The sequence below is a fragment of the Lampris incognitus genome, chromosome 1 (assembly GCF_029633865.1).
Source record: "Lampris incognitus isolate fLamInc1 chromosome 1, fLamInc1.hap2, whole genome shotgun sequence".
Classification (NCBI taxonomy): Eukaryota; Metazoa; Chordata; class Actinopteri; order Lampriformes; family Lampridae; genus Lampris; species Lampris incognitus.
In genome coordinates, this window is record NC_079211.1 from 119438820 (window position 1) to 119452217 (window position 13398).

At 43.0% G+C, this 13398-nt stretch overlaps 1 protein-coding gene across 1 annotated transcript; it reads left to right on the top strand.

Moving 5' to 3' along the window:
• Window positions 1-9346: 9346 nt before the first annotated feature.
• On the top strand, window positions 9347-13055 carry LOC130124567 (glial cell line-derived neurotrophic factor-like). The gene is made up of 2 exons (XM_056293977.1): window positions 9347-9660; window positions 12439-13055. The coding sequence occupies exons 1-2, from the start codon at window positions 9465-9467 to the stop codon at window positions 12993-12995; spliced, it is 753 nt and encodes a 250-aa protein (XP_056149952.1). The 5' UTR covers window positions 9347-9464; the 3' UTR covers window positions 12996-13055.
• Window positions 13056-13398: the final 343 nt, after the last annotated feature.

A 13398-nucleotide genomic window follows, 5' to 3' on the forward strand; every position in this document is an offset into this window, starting at 1 on the left:
CAAGAACAGGAAAAACTGATCAATCAGCGATAAATGCTCTGCATGGAAGCCAGACACAGAAATGTGTTCTAGGTTATGGCTGTTCCCTTGCATTTGAGTCCATCGCACCATGGACTCTGCAGTAGGCTGTAAAGCTAGGAAGAGTGCTTTGAGGGTGTGGTAATCCTTAAAACCAGTGTAAAACCTGATCAGATTGGGCGCACACTGGAAGCGTTCTAGACCAAAACGCTCACTTTTCAGCTTTTTATTTTCGTCCTCCAGGAAAGCGATGCATTTCTTTACTGCGTCAAGCTGGTCTTCCACAGAAAGGGGCTTCACGTCGTAGTCATGACCAGGTAGAGTCCCCCAAACCTCACTGGACACATGAGGATATGTCATACATGTGGGAAGCAATATAAATCCACACATTTTCCTGTTATCAAGATGATGTGTTAGAACAGAGCTATCAACTATTGAAAGATTAGTGTATATATATATATATATATATATATATATATATATTATACAATGCAGTAATCTACATGTTTGAAAAATTGTATTGTACTGACAGTAACAACTCACCTATCTCCCTCATGTTCCTCTTCATCTTCTTCCGCTATTAAGTCACCAATGCGACTACAAACAGGAGCAAATATTTTTCAACGTCAAACTTCTGTCTCCCTTCTAATGTTTTAGTCACAGTGAAACTGATCACCCCAATATTATTTAACTGGCTGTACATGGTGCAACCTCTGCGGCTCAATGCATACAGTAACGTTAAATGTACATGCAACCTCTGCGTCTGTTGCAATAATAGCAGGAGGAGTAAACATTTAGCCATATGGCATCTTAATGTGGAATTTAGTTGTAAACATGAGTGCACAACTGTAAATGTTACTCACTCATCTGCTGACTCGGGTGTCACCTCCCCAGCAGGTTGACCACCACGAACAGGAACCCTAAAAATACAAGCTATTAATGGCAGGTATTATGTTTGATTTCATCAACATCCTAAAATTATTTTCATGACAACATCCAGCTAACGTTATTATAGCTCTGCATGACCTACCGTGATGTCTGCCTGCTAGTAAAGTTAGTAAACTTAGCTACCTCCTCGGCATAGGTTGATATGACCATGGGAAAATGGTCGGTAGAGTTCCGGGTTTCAGTTTTGTCAGCCCAAGAAACGTCTTGTGCAGTGTTTTCGATGAAGTAAAAAGGGGGCGTGGCTATATTCCACCGCTTGGTTTTTTTTTAATCCAAGATGGCCGCGGCGTGAAATGGGCGTATTACGATCCATCAAGAAAGATTCCTGACTAATGGAAATTATAAAGCCAGGTTTATTCAAGGTCTAACCGGACATCTAGAACACGCAGACATACAAGTAAAACATGCGGTAGCAGATACGTTGATTGTGCGAAGGGCAATTGAGCTGTCGACCAACAACAATGTCGTTGTGGTGGGAACTGATGTCAACTTGATTATTTTGCTGATACAGTTGTCGAAGCAAGACAGCCAACTCTATCTGTACAGACCAGGAGCTGGAAAATGTCCTGATAAAGTATTTTGCATCAGCTGTGTTCAGCGTCAGAAGCATCTAGCTCGTTGCTCTTCCTGCATGCCATGACCGGTTATGACACCACATCTGCCTTGTACAGACAAGGCAAGAAGGCGTTCACCCTTCTGCAGAAAAACAAGGAACTACAGCGCCATGTGGTGAAGGTATTCAATGATCCAACCTCTAGGAGAACAGTTCCTGCTGGCCTTGTATGGTGCTCCCAAGACCACAACATCTCTGAATGTTCACAGACACAAACGACTCATGAAGGCAGTAGCTAACTGCCCTCTTCAAAACAAGATACAGCTAGCAGCTTTACCACCGACATCTGCAGCAGCAAAGGAACATTCTTTCAGAGTTTATCACCAAGTGCAGCAGTGGTTAGGAGTGGAGCTGCCACCAACTGAATGGGGTCGGGAATTGACAAATGGACAGCTACATCTGGTTCTCACCCGCCAACTACCTTGCACCTGAAAAACTGTTAACTTTGATTTCCTGCAACTGCAAGAGTGGTTGTGAGCGATCGTGTGGATGCAAGAAGTCAGTTCTGTTCTGTACAGTTCTATGTGGCCATTGCCATGGAAATGGCTGCAGCAATTCCGAAAAACCAGTCATTTATGAATCAGACACTGATGAAGATCATGACTTTGGTGCAAAAGAGAGCGAGGATTAATTCAATTCCTATTCACTGGTACTCGAATATGAAGCATTTGATTTCCAGATGGCTGATGAGGATTTTGCTCTGGAGGATCATTCTGATCAATGTGACTTTTCATCAGCAACTGAAAATCCACGAAAGCGAAAATGCAAATCATAACCTGACGCGTTGGATCAGTGTGATACTGTTATCTGTTCGAACCGTAATACTGTAGCGAATTCGGGGAACAACGCAACCACAGGAACTACCGCGGCCGGGAAGCGAACCCGTATCGCCCGCACCGCAGGCGACATCGCTAACCGCTCGACTAAAGGATCAGACTCACGAGCTAGCAGCCAGCGTATCTACTAATCCATGCACGTTACAATACTTTATGAAGTCAAGCCCCCGAATTTGAGAAGTTGGGCAGAACACCTAGCCTGGATTGTATAACATCATGTCTTAAGACTATTTTCTGTTTTTCAACATCCCAGTGAAAATCCCTATTATTAGCGACTGTGAGGTAATTCAACATGATGTCATCCTATTGTGGCGTCATAAATGAGGTCATGAGGTCACGATCTCATGCTCTTGGGTTTATTTACGTTCAAGGCAATGTTTCAAAGCATCGTATGGCCGTCTAGTCAACAGGCCGCTCTGGTGGCCGAGCGGAATAAATCGCCGTTCTTGCAATCCGCTCGTCATGCGTTCTAGGGGGTTCGTATCCCAGACTCGCTGTAACCGGTCATGACCAGAGCGTCCACGGGGGAAGGCATTCATTAGGCCACCCTTACCCGAGGGATAGTGGGTGTAGATCGGTGTAGATCGGTGTAGTGTTCGGGAACTCGTCGTTCTCCAGCGACCCCTCTGGCCCACCCGGTGTAGTGTTCGGGAACTCGTCGTTCTCCAGCGACCCCTCTGGCCCACCTGGGCACCTGCAGCCAAGCAACTGAAAGCATTCTCCCTACGCCTCCTTCGCGGCTTGAAGGTGATGCAATCCATGCGAGGCTTCAGTGTGTAAAATAGCGAGTGCAGCCGACACGAGTTTGAAGGAAGCTGGTGTTACGCTTATCTCCTTCCTGTGGAATTTCTGGCCATATGCCATTGGGTTAATCGGGTGGGATAAGGGGAAAAACTAGAAATAATTTTTTTTTAAATAAAATAAAATATACTCGTGTATACTAAAATACATCTGCGATGAGGCAATTTCTCACGTAAATATAACATATGATGTCATGGTGTCATAATGGTGAAAGCTCAAGGAGGATACATGGGGAATTTTAGTATGTTATCAAGGCTACTGAGAGGAATGCATACACCAATTTTCAGCTTTTTACCAATTTTTTCCAACCTTTTGCCCATTTTGAATGGACTATTGTAAAACTTATAAAAGCTCATTTTCCTTTGTGTTGTCTGGCTTTTTTTAATTCTTGTCAGTCATGATACATTATCCCCATGGAGAAACTGTTGTTTTGCTTGAGGACCTCCTCAAGGAGCACAGGGAACAGGTAAAAACAGCAGCCATGAAGTTGCCAGGCTTTTGGCATGCTACATGAGGGCTCTTCAGAGTTGCTGACTGACATGTAGGCTTGAACCTGATGAGTAATGGTTTTATCATTCACCATGCCACCCATTTTCCCATGGGATCCTTGGAGACTGAAAAAGGTCCAGATTGACAGTAGCAGTTAAGCTTTATGACACGGGATTAAATTTGAAACAGCAATAAACACTTCTCAGTAGACCATCCCAACCTATGATATTACCGCACAAAATGCATCTCCCCTCTCAACTTGTCAAATAGGTCACCCACTTGGGCCTCATGGTCCATTCCTTGACACCATTATCCATCTATCAATTATCCAAACCGCTTATCCTGCTCTCAAGGTCGCGGGGATGCTGCAGCCTATCTCAGCAGTCATTGGGAGGGAGGCAGGGAGACACCCTGGACAGGCCGCTAGGCCATCACAGGGACCACACACACACACACACACACACACACACACACACACACACACACACACACACACACACACACACACACACACACACAATTTACCTGACCTACATGTCTTTGGACTGTGGGAGGAAACCGGAGCACCCGGAGGAAACCCACCCAGACACGGGGAGAACATGTAAACTCCACACAGAGGACGACCCGGGACGACCCCTAAGGTTGGACTACCCTGAGGCTTGAACCCAGGACCTTCTTGCTGTGAGGTGACCACACTAACCACTGCGCCACTGTGCCGCCTGACAGCATTATATTATATATATTACCCAGGTACCACAAACATCCCTCTCTTATGTGTATGTGTCAGTAAAAAGTCAGAGTGGAGGATCAGCAACTCTGATGCTGTTAACAGTTCAGTATTGTGAACATCATCTGAGATTCAAACATTTCATCACACTGGAGATCAGACCAGTCAGCCTTCAGTTAGGGAGGGGACATGAGGAAGCAGTCTGCTGTACAACTCTGCCAATGTGTAGGGTCATCGTGATTTTATCCATAAACTCTAGTCTAGTTTTTCTCCCATTTTTCTCGCAACGCAAGTTGTTCCACAAATCACATTTTGGCTAAATTTGATATTGCACGTCCCCATAATCTCAGCAAAGAAAAAGGCTTAAAGATATCATTATACAGCCACCTAGTGGACAATTAGGGACAACACCGCATTTAAAAACTCGAGAGTCAAATGCAGACAGAGCACATGCTAGATTTAGTTAACCCAGAGATCATGCCTATCGGTGAGCTGTATGTAATGTTTTTGGGTCAATTCCCAATGGACTGAGAAGACCCCATACTTTCAACCCTATAGGCGCCAGTACCACCAGGCTACATATTATGTGAATTACTTCTCATACTCCGCTGTGGACAGCAAAGGGGTCACTTCCGACCGCTTATTCAATAATCATTCCACTTCCCATGTCCTTGAATGCTCAATCTTCAGGAAAGCTATTCTTCAGGCCGCAATACCCTTTTCTACTGCTCAAAGGTGAAATCTCACAGGCCCTCGTTCAATACAACTCACATTTTTATCGTATTAACTTTTTACTTTTTTTAACTGATTCCATAACCAAGTATAATGACAAATCTGTGTTCACTTCTTGGCCCAAAGCCAATTCACATACAATGGCAGCTATTTTTAATGTAAATGAAGTTTTAATTCACTGGCTCTGACAGTTGGACATCTATTTTTAGAACATTTTTTTCTAGTTCTTCTCTTATTCCCAAAAGCTCCACATGAATAATGTTTCTCCATCCACATCCTGAACAAGTCCAAAGTGAAGGTAACCCTCAGGGTTTATTTGCTTCGCTTGCCCTTCAGTCCAAATCCTTGCCATGACTGAGGGAATTACCAAACTGACCCTGTATTATCTATTCACCCACCTTTATTTAAAAATAGCACACAGTTCTCCATAAGAATTAAGGGCATAATTTTAAACACAGATAATAGGACTGCAGGAGGGCCGGTACATCATCCCCCTTAAGCCATTATTTCCCCACACTACCGGAGGAAGCTCATGGTAATAGTCATTTTCTACAACCTACTTCTTTATAGTGTTAGTGGCCATTTTCCTATTCCCGCTGTCAATTACCTCCCTCCTATAGGCACAGTCATTCCTGCACTGCAGTTTTCATGTTAACACTAAAAAGAGGGATGAAATGACCTGAGCAATTAGCCTCCTAAACCCCAAAATGGCTGCCAGATTCAATTGCAGATCAGCCTTAGATTCACCTTTGTTCCTTGCGAGACAGGAAATAGCCATCTGTTTGGCGTTGTATGTGGGCTGTAATTACTTGAGGATGAGGTATTTCCATGCAGTTAAGTGAGTGGTTAAATGGAAAGGGATGCCTCCTTCTGGATGATTACAGGTACAATCATGAGCAAGTGGCTAAACTGTAATTCTGCCCAACATTAAAGGATGCCTGAAGAGTTTAAGTATGGCTAGTATAACCATCAACTGTCAAAATTTATCCTTCTCCCGCTCTCTCTCCATCTCTTTCTCTCCACCCCCCCCACAAACACACACAAAACACTCATGAATTGGATTTGTGTGTGTGTGTGTGTGTGTGTGTGTGTGTGTGTGTGTGTGTTTGTTTGTGTGCATGTGTCTAAGCGCACACGTGTGTGCATATACTCAAACATAAGGATATGTATGCATGTGTTTCACATCAAGCTTGCTCAAAGGGTTTGCTCCACAGTTCAAAGCTCGCATTGAAAGAGTAAAGGAAGCAGTCTTAGTCAGTGTTAATAGTGAATTAATTGTAGCAAACTGGAAGTTATCATTAAAAAAACATCTGCTCATGGATTTTGTGATGCAGTAGCTATATAATCATTTCCTTATAGTCCATCTAGACCAAAATAAGCTTCCTTCTTGCGCTCACTTACATAATTTTACACCAAGTCAGAGATTTATTTTCACTTGAGAGACTGAATTTGAGATGTGTTTTTCCCTTGGAGTTACGCCACTAAAAACCTAATATTACGTGTTGAGGACTACAGAAATCAGTGGTCTTTCCCATTTTGGGGCCCTTTACAATTAATTAGCTGAAGAAAGAGTACATTAGTAATCAAAGAACAGCTCTGCTTTGGTTCTCTCTTTAGCTGAATAGCCTTTGCTTCTGTCTGAACTTGGAGACACATGCCTTGTTAATGTGATTTATATTAACTCAGTTCTTCTGCAGTTCTGAGTTCTTCTCCATTTTAGTCTTTCAGCTTTACAGCTGGCTGGGTAAGATTATACTGTAGCATTTCTTTTACTACAGACCAACATTAAGTAAACAGCCTTAAAGCCCCTGCTTGGAAGACATTTAACACACATGAAGTGAGACACCCAAAGACCTGCTCTGGCGGGAAATTCTCTCTGATCTTTGGCCTGGATTAGTGAATTAAGCATAGATACTTTTCTTTAAGATTCAGCTGTGTGCTGTGTGCACAGAGACCAGAAACAGGTGGTCAATGAGGGCACAACAACCCATTTACTAAACACCAGAATTAAAACCATTTCAAAGACTAAAGACAAATGTGAATTAAAAGTGCTTCCAGCGGGGCGAGAGCGGCAGGCTGTGGGTATGGACCCACAGAGCTCTCTCCCCAACTCTGGTGTGTCTTTGTTTGGGGTGTGGAACCCAGACTAAGTCAGGACAGCTGGTCCACACCCGACTCTGCCACAGTGTCCTTTGCTCATTTAGATAGGAATGGGACTATTCCTTGTTTACATATATAGCCACGCAAGTGGCTCAATCCTGAATCTTTTGGGGGCAAGATAACAGAGAAAGATGCAGATGCAGAGATGGGCAACCTGATCCAGAAAGGGCCGGTGTGGGTGCAGGTCTTTGTTCCAACCAAGCAGTTACACTCTTGAGTCTACAAATCAAGGTCCTTAGCAAAGACTACCGGTTGACAAATACAATCAGGTGTGTAACTGCTTGGTTGGAACAAAGACCTGCACCCACACTGGCCCTTTCTGGATCATGTTGCCCATCCCTGAGGATGCAAATAATGAGTAATAAGGTCAGCCTGTAGTAATATGGTGATATTAGGATTATCCTGTGGTGTTTTACTCAAAGAAAAAGCCCCACGTTCACTTGTTGACACTTTTCACAGCTGCTTGTCTCTAGGTCTCCAAATGTCAACGTGCCATTCAATTTAATCTGGATGGCCTGCACTCTGGCCCATATATCTGATATGAAATTATGCTGCCATCGATTGACTGGTGACAACACAGGTTACAGAATGACATTTCAATCAGCAAAATGGCATTTCACTTAAGGCTCATTATACAATTTTCTCAGCTATAAATATCACAAAAGCTTTTATAAATTGCATTTGGAGATTTCACCGGTTACACTATTCGATTCATCGGGTTTCTACATTTTTTTACACCTTTTTAAAATGACAGCATAAACTGTACACAAACCAACAGAGCTGACTGACATGAATGGAAATACTTCTTCCAGAAGAAATCTAACAGAATAATGGATGATTTTGTGCACCTGAGATTATGTGAAACAGTAGGCCTCAAGAACCATTCGCCTGTGTTATGAAGAAATAATTTAAACACATTATATTCCTCGCCTTCTAGGTAAGATAGCAGCAAAAGCAGTGAGCTCAAATTGTGTTATTAAATCTCATTTTGTCATTTTCAAACAAAGAGCAGGAAATGAGGCTGCCAATTGCCAAAGGTTGTGTGATTTTAAGCACACCATTATAATATAGTATAGCAACTAAATGTGCTCCTTCTAATCAGCCTGTCAAAACAGGCTGATTAGAAACACCACTTTCATCCAACATCAACCACAAACGAAACCAGCGAGCTGAGGATTGTGTTGGGTCATTATTTGAAATGTATGAAAATCAAGCCCCTATCCTCTCTCTCCCTGCTATTCAGCGATATGCAATGATCCTGTTTCATTGCATATCCCACCCAAACCATCATTTAAGACCCCGCGAGTTCATTCAGGGATAGGGATTGCACTTCCTTATGCTTCACGGGTGTTTCCTCTGTTACCCCAAGTGCGAGAGGGAGTTCGTCTCTCTGTCTTTTAGCAGTGATGGCGGAGAGCAACGATAGGATGGACCATGTGACGTCACCATCACTCCCGTTAAAACCACAGCCTCCTCACCGAGATGGACAGAGGAGTCAGACACGTCACTGGACTGGACTGGCAATTGAAACGATATGTACTGAATGAAATACAAATCCAGCCGAAATTTTAAAGGAATAGCTCTTTTTTGTTTTCCACTCGTCCTTGGAACCGTTTGTTTGGATACTCCTAAAAAAAACAACAAAAAACTGGATGTCTGCTTTCAACATGTTGCTCTTCTTTCGTTTGTTCAGCGCAACTCGGCTGTTGCGCCACGCTTCACGTTTCAAACATCGGCCAACTCGTACATGAGTTACACACAGCCTGCCAGCCAGCCTGCCAGCCAGCCAGCCAGCCAGCCTGTTGGTTTTCCGTGTGAAACTTTTTTTTTTAATGAACTGCGCAAATTAAACTGTCGACACGCGCTCAAAGAAAAATACGCGTAGGCTATTCTGTTTAAGAAAGGACATACCGTCTTCCAGGAAAGATTTTCATTTGGATCCCACGTCGTGGAATTCCTGATCAGGAACCCCAAAGTGATGAATTCTCTCTAGCCTACCTTTTTGAGCGGGTGGGGCGCCAAACGCAAAAAAAAAAAAACAATCAAAAAAAATAAAAATGGAAACATCGCGTCTTTGATCTCTAAACTGGACTATAGTTTTCACATTACGTCATGTTCCTCTGTCGGACCGAAGTAGACAATGAAGTTATGGGATAGTCTGACCACTTGCTTCATCCTGCTGAGCGCCGTGCACGCCAACCCTCTGCTCCGGGTGCGCGCTTCAGAGAGTCCTCCTGACAGCCCGCCGGTCCGGACCAGCGGGTCCGTCTCCGCCGCTGCGGACACACCACACGTTAAGACGGACGACCAGGAAGCGACGTCGGCCGAGGAACAATGTAAGACCTTTTGAGTTTGTTTGTTTGTTTGTTTGTTTATTTGTTTGTTTCTTGCGTTAGGCTTTCCCCAATCGCACACCAGTAAACTGAGGACCCTGTTCTTGTCCGGATCCAACCATGTATCACGCACACCTATCAGCCTACCTCACTCCTGGCCTCTTTCCTCCTCACCTCATCAGGTGATCAGTAAAGCACAGATATGGACCCTTCTTATTTTTATTTTTAAATTACACCACCCTCCCACCCCTCAGACTGCGATTTTTACAATGACAATCATGGGGGTCAACTTTTTCTCCAGGACATAAAGAGAACCCAGATCAGCACAGGCACATGCTTCACTGAACCAAAGTCTTACGATCCTTACAGTACTTAATTATTTAACATAATGTCTGCAGTCTGTAGATGATGATGATGATAAAGCAAATCCATTACACCAGTTCATGGGGCACGTACCACAAAACAACTTTTGCAGTCATGGGTCACCAACAAAGTATTCTAGCGCAAAACTGCCAGCAAGTCTCACACACACACACACACACACACACACACACACACACACACACACACACACACACACACACACACACAACACAACAACAGCAGCAGACCATCATTTCCACTCAAACACAAATCCACACAATGTTGAACCAGAACCAGACACTATCAACATGCCAAAGAGGTCGGCAGATGTGTTACTACCATACAGCATCTAGGCCTGTGCATGACTAATAGGCCACCAAATAATCTTAATTTGTCAGCTCTTTGCTTACTGTGAAAATAGCCCAATAGAACAAATAAATCAACTTTCCACATCATCTCATTCAACATCATCATCCTTAACTATCAGTAGCACACACTTTATGAAAGTCCTAGCATATTAGTTGAGAACAGTAGGTATGATTATTGTGCATCCAATCAGTTTCTGAAAGTACAATTTGCCTAAATATCTGTTATGATGGCATACATCTTTAAGTGCAGTTTCTTTTGTAACTCACCTCTTTGCTACTAGGTCCTGGCTGCTCACTGTCCTCCTGACCTCCTCCTGCCTGCTGACTGTCATTCTGACCTCCCTCTGCTTCCTTAATACAGCTACACATAAATGTAAAACTCACCATCATCATATTATCCTGCTCAGTATTAAGCCTACATGACAAGCACAGAAACTGCAGGCTGCATTATCAAGTCCTAATTCTTACAATGTTCAACATACTCTTTTTTAGCACTAAAAAGTGCCAGATATCTCCTCTCCTCTTACTCATGTTGACTCTGTGAATGAAATCTAATCTGAGTTCAATAAAGTAGTGCTACATTTGAACCGAAACAATTAATCAGCCTTGAGCATATATGGACTGTTATATTGTTCAATTACCCAACCTGATAAAACTCCTACATGTCTGAGTGAAAGCAAAGGGGGTTCCTATTATAAAGCTAATATCAAAATGGCAAGACTAAGTAAATCACAAAAGACTATGAAAAAATGAAAAAATAAACTCTATATTGATGTCAAATTATATATCTACAACAATGAATCCTCCATTGTCTCACAGCTCATGACTGAGCACCAGTGTTGGCTAACGTTACGTAACATGACATTTTATATTGGTAATGAAATGCCAAGCCATATGCTCAGCTAGCTAGCTAATTAGACAACACGGGAAATGAAATGGCGCAAACTAATCCTCCATTGTCTCACTGCTCATGACTGAGCACCAGTGTTGGCTAACATTAGCTGATATATGACATTTTATATTGGTCACGAAATACCAAGCCATCGGCTCAGCCAGTTAGCTAATTAGCCAACACTGGAAATGAAATGGCGCACTATCAGCTAGCTAGGTAAAGCAAACATTAGCTTTAGCTAGCTAAACTGTTACTTAGGGCAACAGTTAGAAACTAGCTAACGCTAACGTTCATCCGGAGACACTTGACACAATCTAATTCAGAAATTCTGAAGGTAAGAAAGTAAAGTGTATTTAGATAGCTAGCTGTTTTCATTAACCCCACAGCGTCTCCATTAGCTTGTGCAACACACGCGAGCATAGACTTTAATGAGGACGCGAGCCACTGCAATGAGGCAGGCAGATGAGACATTCAACTAATATCAAGGTTAAGAAATGGTGTGGTCCACTTTATGGGTATCTGAAATCATATTACAAGATTCTTCCACAGTGCTGAATATTGGAAATATATTGTAACATTTACGATTACAGGTGGTAAGAAGGATATACAAATGTTTCAACCCACCACCTCGACCCGTTGTTTTTACCTCTTTTGGGGCTGCAGCGTTTCATCTGTTCGGTCTGTTTGCAATATAATCAGGTCTGTTAAATCCAAAGATGTAATTATTTCATAGTAGATGTGAATTAAGTGGACTAATATATTTAACCTTCCCCCTTCTGTTCACTAAGTAGTCATGCATGCAATTCACTGGTCACAGTGACCCAGGCCACCTTTGAATTTTTTGCAAAATGGCTGTAAAATCTATTTGAATATATCCAATATCGTTTATCTTCATCTCCATGATTAATAATATTAACAATATTTTCAATCAATAGTTGTTATGTAAAGGGGGTAATTTTGACCTTAACAGAACACAAGAATGTGTCAAATACCCCCTCAGAAACTGACACAAATTCACAAATTTTCACATCTGCATGTGTGCGTTGGGAAATGGCACGCTTGTTTTTCAATAGCTGGTGGGAAAATGTGTTGGGAAGATCTGCACTGTAAAACCATAAATCTTTTATAGGACTTGATCTCTGTGCTAATTCTCTGCAGATGATATTGAGGAGGTCCTCCCAGAGCATTTTGAGAACGTGGTGGATTTCATCAAAGTGACCATCAGCAGAATACGACGGTCCTCCTCCTCTGTCCTCTCCTCCTCATCCTCCTCCTCCAAAATCAACCTGGATTCCAAGACCCGACACAAAAGAGAGAGGAAGAAGTTGGTGAGCCAGAGGGGCAGGGGAGGAGGAGCCAAAAGAGAACAGAAAGGGAGGAAGGGTAGACGAGAAGGAGGTAGCACCAGTGGTGGACGAGGGCAGGGCTGCATGCTAAAGCAGATCCACCTCAATGTGTCGGACCTGGGTCTGGGCTACCGTTCCGATGAGGAAATGATATTCAGGTACTGCTCTGGACCCTGCAGGAAGTCTGAGACCAACTATGACAAAATCCTAAACAATCTCACCCAGAGCAGGAAGATTTTTTCTAAAGACACGCCCCCTCATGCTTGCTGTCGACCAATAGCATTTGACGATGACCTCTCCTTTCTGGACAACAACCTCATCTACCACACTGTGAGGAAACACTCCGCCAGGAAATGTGGTTGTGTGTAATAAGCGGGAGCTGGTGATGAGCTCTGTATGACTCTTGTATTTGCTGTCACTTAAAAATGACGTTGAGCTTTTCTTGATGACAATCCTATCTCATGTAATAAGAAAATACTCTTGATATGCATAGGCGGGTTATGAGACAATAGGCCCCTGGGCCTGGGCCCGGTAGGCCCATTTGGTAATCCTCCCATGTTAATATGTTGTGCAGCTTTGTGTGATGTCCTGTATCTATCAGCAGCCGCGTAAACAAGGAGAGGACGTTGGCATCGCTGCGGTCGTTCACTTACTATGTCTAATTCCCAATGATGTCAACGTCCCACCACTTACCTCTTCTGAATTGGAGACCAAATCTGACATTTTCTTGTTTGTTTTTTTTCTCTTCTGGGACCTTTGAGATTTAAATCCA